This window comes from Pristiophorus japonicus, chromosome 2 (assembly GCF_044704955.1).
Source record: "Pristiophorus japonicus isolate sPriJap1 chromosome 2, sPriJap1.hap1, whole genome shotgun sequence".
Taxonomy (NCBI): Eukaryota; Metazoa; Chordata; class Chondrichthyes; family Pristiophoridae; genus Pristiophorus; species Pristiophorus japonicus.
Window position 1 is genome coordinate 297,697,049 of NC_091978.1, and position 12,639 is coordinate 297,709,687.

Sequence of the window (12,639 nt, forward strand, 5' to 3'; positions counted from 1 at the left end):
CACCTATTTTCTATGTTTCTATGTCTATCAACATGCACAAAGGTTTTTTTGTTTATAACAGATGCCCGTTTGGAATCCGATCGGCGGCGGCGATGTTCCAGAGAAACATGGAAAGCTTACTGAAGTTGGTCCCGCACACCGTGGTTTTCCAGGATGACATCTTGGTCACAGGTCGGAACACAGTCGAGCATCTGCAGCACCTGGAGGAGGTTCTCAGTTGACTCAACCGCGTAGGGCTCAGGGTGAAACACTCGAAGTGCGTTTTCCTGGAGCCTGAAGTGGAGTTCCTGGGAAGGAGGATTCCGGTGGACGGCACCAACGCGAAGACTGAGGCAATCGAGAATGCATCGAGACCACGGAACGTGACAGAGCTGCAGTCGTTTCTGGGACTCCTGAACTAATTTGTTAATTTTTTACCGGGTCTCAGCACACTGTTAGAACCACGGCATGTCTTACTATGAAAAGGGGACGAATGGGTTTGGGGCAAAAGCCAAGAAAATGCCTTTGTAAAAGCGAGAAAATTGTTATGCTCAAACAAATTGCTTGTGTTGTACGATCCATGTACGTGTTTGGTACTGGCATGTGATGCGTCGTCATAAGGCATGTATTGCAACAAGCTAATGATTTCGGGAAACTGCAACCGGTTGCTTATGCATCTGTCTAAGGCTGAGAGAGCCTACAGCATGGTTGAGAAAGAAGCGTTAACGTGTGTCTATGGGGTAAAGAAAATGCATCAATGCCTGTTTGGGCTAAAATTTGAATTGGAAACTGACCATAAGCCACTTATATCCCTGTTCTCCAAGAGTAAAGGGATGAATACCAACGCATCAGCCCACATCCAGAGATGGGCGATCACGTTGTCTGCATACAACTACGCCATCCGCCACAGGCCACGCACAGAAAACTGCGCTGATGCTCTCAGTAGGCTGCCATTGCCCACCACGGGGGTGGAAATGGCGCAGCCTGCAGATCAAGCCATGGTTATGGAAGTATTTGAGAGTGAGGAATCACCCATCACTGCCCGGCCGATCAAAACCTGGACAAGCCAGGACCGTTTATTATCTCTAGTCAAAAGCTGTGTGCTTCACGGAAGCTGGTCCAGTGTCCCAGTGGAAATGCAAGAAGAGATAAAGCCATTCCAGCGGCGCAAAGATGAAATGTCTATACAGGCAGACTGCCTTCTGTGGGGCAATCGAGTAGTGGTCCCCAAGAAGGACAGAGACACCTTCATCAATGACCTCCACAGTACCCACCCAGGCATCCTAATGATGAAAGCAATAGCCAGATCTCACGTGTGGTGGCCCGGTATCGATACGGACTTAGAATCCTGCGTTCACAGATGTAATGCATGCTTGCAGTTAAGCAATGTACCCAGGGAGGCGCCGCTAAGTTTATGGTCTTGGCCCTCCAAACCATGGTCTAGAGTACACGTCGACTATGCAGGCCCGTTCTTGGGTAAAATGTTCCTTGTGGTTGTAGACGCGTACTCCAAGTGGATTGAATATGAGATAATGTCGGCTAGCATGTCCGCTGCCACTACTGAAAGCCTGCGGGCCATGTTTGCCACACACGGCCTACCCGATGTCCTGGTGAGCGACAACGGGTCATGTTTTACCAGTGCTGAGTTCAAAGAATTCATGACCCCGTAACGGGATCAAACATGTCACATCTGCCCCGTTTAAACCAGCGTCCAATGGTCAGGCAGCGAGAGCTGTGCAAACCATGAAGAGTGTAACTGAAGGCTCACTGCAGACTCGCCTATCCCGAGTCCTGCTTAGCTACCGCACGAGACCCCACTCACTCACTGGTTTCCCACCTGCTGAACTGCTCATGAAAATAGCACTTAAGACAAGGCTCTCGTTAGTTCACCCTGATCTACATGAACAGGTAGTGAGCAGGCGGCTTCAACAAAGTGCATACCATGATAGCGCAAATGTGTCACGCGAGATTGAAATCAATGATCCTGTATTTGTATTAAATTATGGACAAGGACCTAAGTGGCTTCCTGGCATTGTCGTGGCCAAAGAGGGGAGCAGGGTGTTTCGGGGCAAACTTTCAAATGGACTCATTCACCGGAAACACTTGGACCAAATCAAACTCAGATTCACGGGACTACCCTGAGCAACCCACCTTGGACCCTACCTTTTTTGATCCCCCAACATACATACCAGAGGCAACCGGCACCACGGTTGACCACGAAGCAGAACCCATCGTCCACAGCAGCCCAGCAGGGCCCAACAAACCAGGCAACCCAGCAAGGCCAGCTGCACAGCAGCCCAGCGAGGGCCTAACAAATGATTCAACAACACCAGCTTTCATATCGAGACGATCAACCAGGGCAAGAAGGGCCCCAGATCGACTCACATTGTAAATAGTTACACTGTTGACTTCGGGGCTGAGTGTTGTTATATATGTACACTTGTATTTCCTCTGTACGGCCACCAGAGGGCTCATCCCCTAGGGTCCCAAGGGATCCCATAATCCCTTGGGAGCACAGGTATTTAAGGAGGCTTCACAGGTTGGAGAGGCACTCTGGAGACCTGCAATAAAAGACTACGGTCACACTTCACTTTGAGCTCACAGTGTTCAGTCTGACTCTTTCTCCATACACAACAACAAAGGATGAAGTTTGCAAAGCGTGGCGTCAAGTCGACGTTGTACACTGACTGCCATTACGCTCTGCTGTTTTACAGTTCTAGGGCCAGCAGTGCTAACAGCAGTGCTCTGGTCCTAACCAAAATGGCGGGCGCCGAGTCCCACACCAGAAGCAGCTGCCTTTTCTTTCAACAAAGCTGATGGCCCTTAACGGAGAGCAGTAAGTACCCGGATTTCTAGGTCATGGTGCTTGGAATGTGCACTATTTTGAAGTTCAGAATATATAGTTTCAGGTAATTTATTTTTCATCTGGTGGCATATTTTAAACATAGGATACTAGTGTTAATACTGCTGAAAACAGTCTTGATTCTTGGATTTAAGTTTAATGCCTAAAGTGGTGTAAAAATTATTGATAGTTCAAAAATATCACAAGTAGTGCTTTATGATTTTTAACTGTTTTATAAGGGAGGTTTAATTAAGGTACTTTCATAAATAGCTTCACTATATTTGCATTGCTTTGTGTGCATCAAACTCAAATAACAGTGTAAACAAAAGTACATTAATTAGACATGGCCCGAATACAAGCACTGTCACAGTCCAGCGCTATTTGGCTGTGCCTGTTCAAAGTGGTGCTGTGTTGCCTGCTTATTTAATGATTGGAATGCTGATCTCAGCTCTAAACACACTGCTGGTTGACTTACTATTCAACAGGTGGGCCAATAGGGGGTGCAGACTAATGGGCAGAACTGTTTGGCCTAGTACTTCTCCATTACTTAAAGGAGAGGTTCTTTGATGCAGCAGCACCTCTTTGTTGTTGGAGTTGGCAGACATGGCTCAGCAGCAGCAAAGAAAGCAAGCCAAATGGTTCTCCGATGCGGCTCTGGAGGCATTGGTAGTGGCAGTGGAGAGAAGGCGGGATGCCCTGTTTCCGCAGGAGGCTCTGGCAAGATATAGCTGGGTACATCCTGGCCAACGGTGTCATACCGTGGACATGGATCCAGTGCCGCAAGATGTTTAATGATCTCACATGGCAGGTGAGTCAAGGCTTCACCAAATGCCACATCCCACCATCTGCACCACAAGCCTCACACACTGCTCAATGCACCACATCACCATCATTCATCTACCAACAATCTCTACCTTTCACCACACATACCTCACAATCATTCTCAGAAGCTTACCATTGCTGCAACACTCATATGTAACACATCTTACACCCACTGACAGCTATTCAACTGTAGCAGGCACTTTACCCAAACACATTCCACCACACTCACTGACACATTTTTCTTTCTCTTGCAGGCCAAGGTGGCTCACAACCAGCGCGAGCAGCGGCAGACAGGAGGTGGCTAACCTAATCCTTCTTCTCACATCACATTTCCCCCTCATCCCACAATCTCTTCTCACTTACAAGCTGCTGATGCTGTATGCATGGATATCTTACTCTTCCGTCCCCCCCGCACCCCCTTCACCATAACCTGGCTCATGTGCCTGTCTGCTTTCAGATGACCAAGAACTGACACCAGCACAGCCTGTCCCCGAAGTAATAGAGGAGAGTGGAGATGAAGAAGAAGACAATGTCACTGCATCTGACACTTGCCTACACCAGTTCAGAAACTGGCAGTGTGGAATTTAGAGGGAAGTACAGATGGAGGATCTGCACATGGTGAGGCACCGAGCATGAGTGGGCTGCAGCAAGGCCGTGGGAAAGGGTAGCTCGATGGCCAGTTCTGCTGCACACATCTCAGGTGATGACCTCAATGGAGCAGCCTTTGGAAGAAGGGTGATAGGAATGCATACAAAAATCCTGTCATTGTCAAGGAGCATGGAGGAGACCAGCTTCAACATTGGACTTGGCTTTGCACAGAGCTTGGAGCCTATGATTTCCAGGCTGAAAGTGATAGATACTCCAGGCGAGACCACGTGGACCCAGGCATGATGCTGCGAGTGATGGGCGATGTCATGGCTTCCATTGCAGCATCGGCAGAGGCGATCAAATGTCTCACTGCTGCAGCGGAAACACGGATTGCTGGCATCGTAGTTAGGTTTACGAGTCTTGAAAGGGGCTTCTAGGGTGTCGTAGTAGGCCAGAAATCTGTCCTCCAACAGATTACTACCTATGTTCTCTACAACTTTATTTGGCATGCACGTCCCCTTTAAGGGACTGCGCAGGCAATTCAAAATACCACACATATGCTGTTTTTACATTAAAATGCCAGCAAGCCAGCTGTGCGGGTTCCTTGCAGTGCCGCGCAGCTTACACTGATTACTAGGGTTGTTCAGGCGTCGCCCAGTGAGTGGCAGTGGCCCGTGGAGCACGAATCTGCTGTCCACTCTCAGGATGACAGCATTCGTTCTCCCAGTCCTGCCACTCCACCAGTGCCCTTGTTGCTGCCTGTTAGCCAGCCAGCCCAAACTGCTGCCGCCTATGCCGAGCTGGTGCAGTCTTCAGTCAGGCCTTTTTGGTTCACAGCTGTTCAAGACTGCCATGCAAGGCCATCTGTAGTCTCCCCCATGGAAACTCAGCAGCCTTCTACCAGCCATGCTGCAGCCGCCGGGGGAGCATTGCATTGGATCATTAGAGTAGAAAAGGGGAACGAACGACAGGAATTGCACAAGGGTGATTAGTTCATATTGTAATGTAAATTGAAATAAATGTATTAAATTTATTTGGAATGTTTGTTTTGTGGTGGCTTTCATTTCAGCTTTGTGCCTAGGAGGACACTGATATTCTGTGACAGAGGGATGGTATGATAGGGATGTGGTTCATAGGGATGTGGTGAGAAACGGGGATCTGGAGTTTCATTCACTCGAATTGAAGTCTGATGATGCGTTCATGGACAGCCCATAAGAAAGGAGGATTTGGTGCCTGCCTCGTCCCTTCTTCCTCACTCTTCTCTTCCCCTTGCTCCTCCTCGTCTTCTTCCTTCTCTCTGTCGTCTTTTTCCTGAGGTGGTCCCGCAATCCCAGCTGACAGGCGCTGCGCCCTCATGGTGGCCAAGTTGTGAAGCATGCAGCAGACCACCACAAAATGGGACACTGCCGAGTACGTGGAGGTTCCTCCCGAGCAGTCAAAGCAGCGGAACCATTGTTTCAAAGCCCGATGGTCTGCTCCATGATGATCCTGGTGGAAACATGGCTCTCATTATATGAGTACTGGGCACGAGTGGTGGTGTTGTGGAGGGGATTCATGAGCCACGTGCAGAGCGGATAGCAGCCACCCTCGGGTTTGACGTGGTGGCCGGAAGATTGCTGGCACGTCGGACTGACGCTGGATGAAGGCATCATAACTGCTGCCAGGATTGTGGCATTGATGATAAGGATGCACTGAACATGGTTGCACAACAACTGCACATTAAGTGAGTGGCAGCCTTTGTGGTTACAGAAGATCTCAGGATTGGTATACGGCCCCTGCAAAACCACGTGGGTGCAGTCGATGGCGCCTTGCACCATGGGGAAGCCTGCTATCCTGGCAAAGCCACATGTGTGCTCCTCCTGCTTCTCTCTGTTCAGAGAGAAGACAATGTAGTCTCATCTCCTATGTAGAGCGCCTCTGTGGCCTCCCTGATGCAATGGTGGACAGCGCACTGGGAGATGTTAGCTATGTCTCCTGCTGCAGACTGGAAGGATCCGCTGGTGAATAAATTGAGGGCCATGTTGACCTTAAGGGCCAGTGGGAGAGCCGTGATCTCGCTGCTCTGAGGCCGCAGGTCTGGTTACAAGAGGTGGCAGAGTTCTGTGATTACTTACTTGATGAAGGCTGCGGACCAAAAGCTGGAAAGTGGGATTAGGCTGATAGCTCTTTGTCAGCTGACACAATGGGTCGAAATGGCCCCCTTCCGTGTTGTAAATTTCTATGATTCTATGATGCGGAGTCTCCTAATACACTGGTCCTCACTTAAGTGGATATAAGAGAAGTGCTTTCTGAAGAACCTAGGTTGGTAAGACCTCGTGTTCAGAATCCTCCTGGCCCTCCGCCTCCCTCTGCGTGCATCTTCTCCTCTTCTTCGCTGCCTCCGAAAAATACTCAAGCGCGAGGACAACTGCAAGTAGATCCCCCATGACTGTGAGCAAGTGTTGTGAGCAGTAGCCTTTAAATAAGAGTGAAGATGTTTTCCACTTGCACCTACACTCTCTCATCTTCGGAACTTGAAACAAGTTTAGACAGCTGCCAGAATTGCAGATAGTTAGAGGGAGCCAATCAAACTGAATAAGCATGTAAGCTGCAAGTTGTTGCTGAAGATTTTTTTAAATAATGCTGCTGGAGGCTCCTTCCTGCTTGTGAACGCTTGATCAGCTGGTTGTAATTAACACAGTAGAGCGGCGAACTCGAAAATGGCAGATCAGGCGACAGATGAGTGTTGCACAGTCACTGACGTCACGGTCTGCATAATTTACATATTCCCAGCGAGCACAGACATCGGCAGCGCTGCCACCCAGCTGAAAATAGTGGCCGCCGTTGAACCCACCAGCAACCGACAGAAGTGAGCCAGTCGCCTTTTTTTGCCAAAGCGGGCCTTGAAGGCCAGCATTAACACCTCCAACTTCTAGGCCTAAGATTTTTATTCAGTAGCAGAGTATGTATTAAACATTTGAGGAAGAACTTAACAGTTGCAATGTAGTATCTGACTTTGATAGAGACTAGAGTAACCTCTTTAGGCAAAGATGATCTAGCAGATTTTGACATTATGTAAAGTGCAAGTTCTTTCAGAATCATATTTTAAATTGTTTGCTTATTTTGACAGGGTGCAGGAAGTTCTTTCCACATCCTAGAACAAGAATTGGATACAGTTCAACAGATCCAGAAACGTTTTCCTAATTTCCAGTCAATTCCCATTTACAATGATGAGGCTGACCCACTGGTCGGTTGGTCAATTCCCCACATTTGGAGAGCTGAAGTGACCTACGCTGCTATGGTTGTTAAGGTAAATAGGAAAATCCATTTCACAATTTTCTTTCTAAGGTGTGCCTCACATAACTCATTTACTGGTTTATATGGGTATAGCTATTCTACTTCAAAGCTTGCTTTACAAATAGTTTGGCAGTTCACAGACTAATACTGTTCACATAGCAGCAGATTTGATCTGTGTTATATAATGCTACTTATTACAACTGTGTAAAATGATGATTTCTGTCCCTCAACAATGTACTAATATAAAGATGGCATAACATGGGAAAACTCTACTGGATTCTGTCATCTGATCTTTATTCAGTACTACATGGCAATGGTTCAGCTCCGCTTTGACTGAAGTACATTCCTGAAGAGAGCGTGTCATTTTCAAGCAGATTTATTCCGGTCCAACTCCAACAAAAGTGGGCAGCATTGTAAACACAAAGTAGAACTGAAAATTGAATATAATGCCTTTCAAGTACCAACTGGCCTGATGGAAAAGTCATGCCAGTTTATAGAAACATAGAAAATAGGTGCAGGAGCAGGCCATTCAGCCCTTCTAGCCTGCACCGCCATTCAATGAGTTGATGGCTGAACATGAAACTTCAGTACCCCCTTCCTGCTTTAACGCCATACCCCTTGATCCCCCGAGTAGTAAGGACTTCATCTAACTCCCTTTTGAATATATTTAGTGAATTGGCCTCAACTACTTTCTGTGGCAGAGAATTCCACAGGTTCACCACTCTCTGGGTGAAGAAGTTTCTCCTTATCTCGGTCCTAAATGGCTTACCCCTTATCCTTAGACTGTGACTCCTGGTTCTGGACTTCCCCAACATTGGGAACATTCTTCCTTCATCCAACCTGTCCAAACCCGTCAGAATTTTAAACGTTTCTATGAGGTCCCCTCTCACTCTTCTGAACTCCAGTGAATACAAGCCCAGTTGATCCAGTCTTTCTTGATAGGTCAGTCCCACCATCCCGGGAATCAGTCTGGTGAATCTTCGCTGCACTCCCTCAATAGCAAGAATGTCCTTCCTCAAGTTAGGAGACCAAAACTGTACACAATACTCCAGGTGTGGCCTCACCAAGGCCCTGTACAACTGTAGCAACACCTCCCTGCCCCTGTACTCAAATCCCCTCGCTATGAAGGCCAACATGCCATTTGCTTTCTTAACCGCCTGCTGTACCTGCATGCCAACCTTCAATGACTGATGTACCATGACACCCAGGTCTCGTTGCACCTTCCCTTTTCCTAATCTGTCACCATTCAGATAATAGTCTGTCTCTCTGTTTTTATCACCAAAGTGGATAACCTCACATTTATCCACATTATACTTCATCTGCCACGCATTTGCCCACTCACCTAACCTATCCAAGTCACTCTGCAGCCTCATAGCATCCTCCTCGCAGCTCACACTGCCACCCAACTTAGTGTCATCCGCAAATTTGGAGATACTACATTTAATCCCCTCGTCTAAATCATTAATGTACAATGTAAACAACTGGGGCCCCAGCACAGAACCCTGCGGTACCCCACTAGTCACTGCCTGCCATTCTGAAAAGTACCCATTTACTCCTACTCTTTGCTTCCTGTCTGACAACCAGTTCTCAATCCACGTCAGCACACTACCCTCAATCCCATGTGCTTTAACTTTGCACATTAATCTCCTGTGTGGGACCTTGTCGAAAGCCTTCTGAAAGTCCAAATATACCACATCAACTGGTACTCCTTTGTCCACTTTATTGGAAACATCCTCAAAAAATTCCAGAAGATTTGTCAAGCATGATCTCCCTTTCACAAATCCATGCTGACTTGGACCTATCATGTCACCATTTTCCAAATGCGCTGCTATGACATCCTTAATAATTGATTCCATCATTTTACCCACTACTGAGGTCAGGCTGACCGGTCTATAATTCCCTGCTTTCTCTCTCCCTCCTTTTTTAAAAAGTGGGGTTACATTGGCTACCCTCCACTCGATAGGAACTGATCCAGAGTCAATGGAATGTTGGAAAATGACTGTCAATGCATCCGCTATTTCCAAGGCCACCTCCTTAAGTACTCTGGGATGCAGTCCATCAGGCCCTGGGGATTTATCGGCCTTCAATCCCATCAATTTCCCCAACACAATTTCCCGACTAATAAAGATTTCCCTCAGTTCCTCCTCCTTACTAGACCCTCTGACCACTTTTATATCCAGAAGGTTGTTTGTGTCCTCCTTAGTGAATACTGAACCAAAGTACTTGTTCAATTGGTCTGCCATTTCTTTGTTCCCCGTTATGACTTCCCCTGACTGCAGGGGACCTACGTTTGTCTTTACTAACCTTTTTCTCTTTACATACCTATAGAAACTTTTGCAATCCGCCTTAATGTTCCCTGCAAGCTTCTTCTCGTACTCCATTTTCCCTGCCCTAATCAAACCCTTTGTCCTCCTCTGCTGAGTTCTAAATTTCTCCCAGTCCCCAGGTTCGCTGCTATTTCTGGCCAATTTGTATTCCATTTCCTTGGCTTTAATACTATCCCTGATTTCCCTAGATAGCCACGGTTGAGCCACCTTCCCTTTTTTATTTTTACGCCAGACAGGAATGTACAATTGTTGTAATTCATCCATGCGGTCTCTAAATGTCTGCCATTGCCCATCCACAGTCAACCCCTTAAGTATCATTAGCCAATCTATCTTAGCCAATTCATGCCTCATACCTTCAAAGTTACCCTTCTTTAAGTTCTGGACCATGGTCTCTGAATTAACTGTTTCATTCTCCATCCTAATGCAGAATTCTACCATATTATGGTCACTCTTCCCCAAGGGGCCTCGCACAGTGAGATTGCTAATTAATCCTCTCTCATTACACAACACCCAGTCTAAGATGGCCTCCCCCCTAGTTGGTTCCTCAACATATTGGTCTAGAAAACCATCCCTTATGCACTCCAGGAAATCCTCCTCCACCGTATTGCTTCCAGTTTGGCTGGCCCAATGTATGTGCATATTAAAGTCACCCATTATAACTGCTGCACCTTTATTGCATGCACTCCTAATTTCCTGTTTGATGCCCTCCCCAACATCACTACTACTGTTTGGAGGTCTGTACACAACTCCCACTAACGATTTTTGCCCTTTAGTGTTCTGCAGCTCTACCCATATAGATTCCACATCATCCAAGCTAATGTCTTTCCTAACTATTGCATTAATCTCCTCTTTAACCAGCAATGCTACCCCACCTCCTTTTCCTTTTATTCTATCCTTCCTGAATGTTAAATACCCCTGGATGTTGAGTTCCCAGACCTGATCATCCTGGAGCCACGTCTCCGTAATCCCAATCACATCATATTTGTTAACATCTATTTGCACAGTTAATTCATCCACCTTATTGCGGATACTCCTTGCATTAAGACACAAAGCCTTCAGGCTTGCTTTTTTAACACCCTTTGTCCTTTTAGAATTTTGCTGTACAGTGGCCCTTTTTGTTCTTTGCCTTGGGTTTCTCTGCCCTCCACTTTTCCTCATCTCCTTTCTGTCTTTTGCTTTTGCCTCATTTTTGTCTCCCTCTGTCTCCCTGCATAGGTTCCCATCCCCCTGCAATATTAGTTTAACTCCTCCCCAACAGCACAAGCAAACACTCCCCCTAGGACATTGGTTCCGGTCCTGCCCAGGTGCAGACCGTCCGGTTTGTACTGGTCCCATCTCCCCCAGAACCGGTTCCAATGCCCCAAGAATTTGAATCCCTCCCTGCTGCACCACTGCTCAAGCCATGTATTCATCTGCGCTATCCTGCGATTCCTACTCTGACTAGCACGTGGCACTGGTAGCAATCCCGAGATTACTACTTTTGAGGTCCTACTTTTTAATTTAGCTCCTAGCTCCTTAAATTCTTTTCGTAGGACCTCATCCCTTTTTTTACCTATGTCGTTGGTACCAATGTGCACCACGACAACTGGCTGTTCTCCCTCCCATTTCAGAATGTCCTGCACCCGCTCCGAGACATCCTTGACCCTTGCACCAGGGAGGCAACATACCATCCTGGAGTCTCGGTTGCGTCCGCAGAAACGCCTATCTATTCCCCTCACCATCGAATCCCCTATCACTATCGCGCTCCCAATCTTTTTCCTGCCCTCCTTTGCAGCAGAGCCACCTACGGTGCCATGAACTTGGCTGCTGCTGCCCTCCCCTGATGAGTCATCCTCCCCAACAGCACTCAAAGCAGTTTATCTGTTTTGCAGGGGGATGACCACAGCGGACCCCTGCACTATCTTTCTTGTACTGCTCTTCCTGCTGGTCTTCCATTCCCTATCTGGCTGTGGACCCTTCTCCTACGGTAAGACCAACTCACTACACGTGATACTCACGTCATTCTCAGCATCGTGGATGCTCCAGAGTGAATCCACCCTCAGCTCCAATTCCGCAACGCGGACCGTCAAGAGCTCGAGGCGGATACACTTCCCACACACGTAGCGCCCAGGGACACCGGAAGTGTCCCCGAGTTCCCACATGGTACAGGAGGAGCATATCACATGGCCGAGCTCTCCTGCCATGTCTTAACCTTAGATACCCTTAAATTGGTAATAACAATGTTACAGTTCACTTACTGATATAAAAAAGAAAAGAAAAGCTACTCACCAATCACCAGCCAATCACTTACCCCATTGGCTGTGACGTCACTTTTTGATTACTTTCTACTTCTAGTTTGCTTTCTCTCCCGCTGTAGCTGCCTTTTGATAGGCTGCTCCCGCGTCTCACCAACTGCCGCTGCCTCTCGATCTCCCGCTGGGCCTTTTATAGGCTGCTCCCGCGTCTCACCAGCTGCCGCTGGCTCTCGATCTCCCGCTGGGCCTTTTATAGGCCGCTCCCCTCTCACCAACTGCCGCTGGCTCTCGATCTCCCGCTGGGCCTTTTATAGGTCGCTCCCATCTCACCAACTGCCGCTGGCTCTCGATCTCCCGCTGGGCCTCTTATAGGCCGCTCCCCTCTCACCAGCTGCCGCTGGCTCTCGATCTCCCGCTGGGCCTCTTATAGGCCGCTCCCCTCTCACCAACTGCCGCTGGCTCTCGATCTCCCGCTGGGCCTCTTATAGGCCGCTCCCCTCTCACCAACTGCCGCTGGCTCTCGATCTCCCGCTGGGCCTTTTATAGGCTGCTCCCGCGTCTCACCAGCTGC

At 48.0% G+C, this 12,639-nt stretch overlaps 1 protein-coding gene across 3 annotated transcripts in view; it reads left to right on the top strand.

Annotated features, from left to right (window-relative positions):
* Positions 1-12,639, top strand: part of idua (alpha-L-iduronidase) — a 538,596-nt gene that overhangs the window by 373,616 nt on the left and 152,341 nt on the right. For all 3 annotated transcript variants that reach the window (XM_070871632.1, XM_070871633.1, XM_070871634.1), the window contains one exon: positions 7,341-7,520. In XM_070871632.1, coding sequence (XP_070727733.1) covers positions 7,341-7,520 — 180 coding nt within the window. The remainder of the gene's footprint in view (positions 1-7,340; positions 7,521-12,639) is intronic.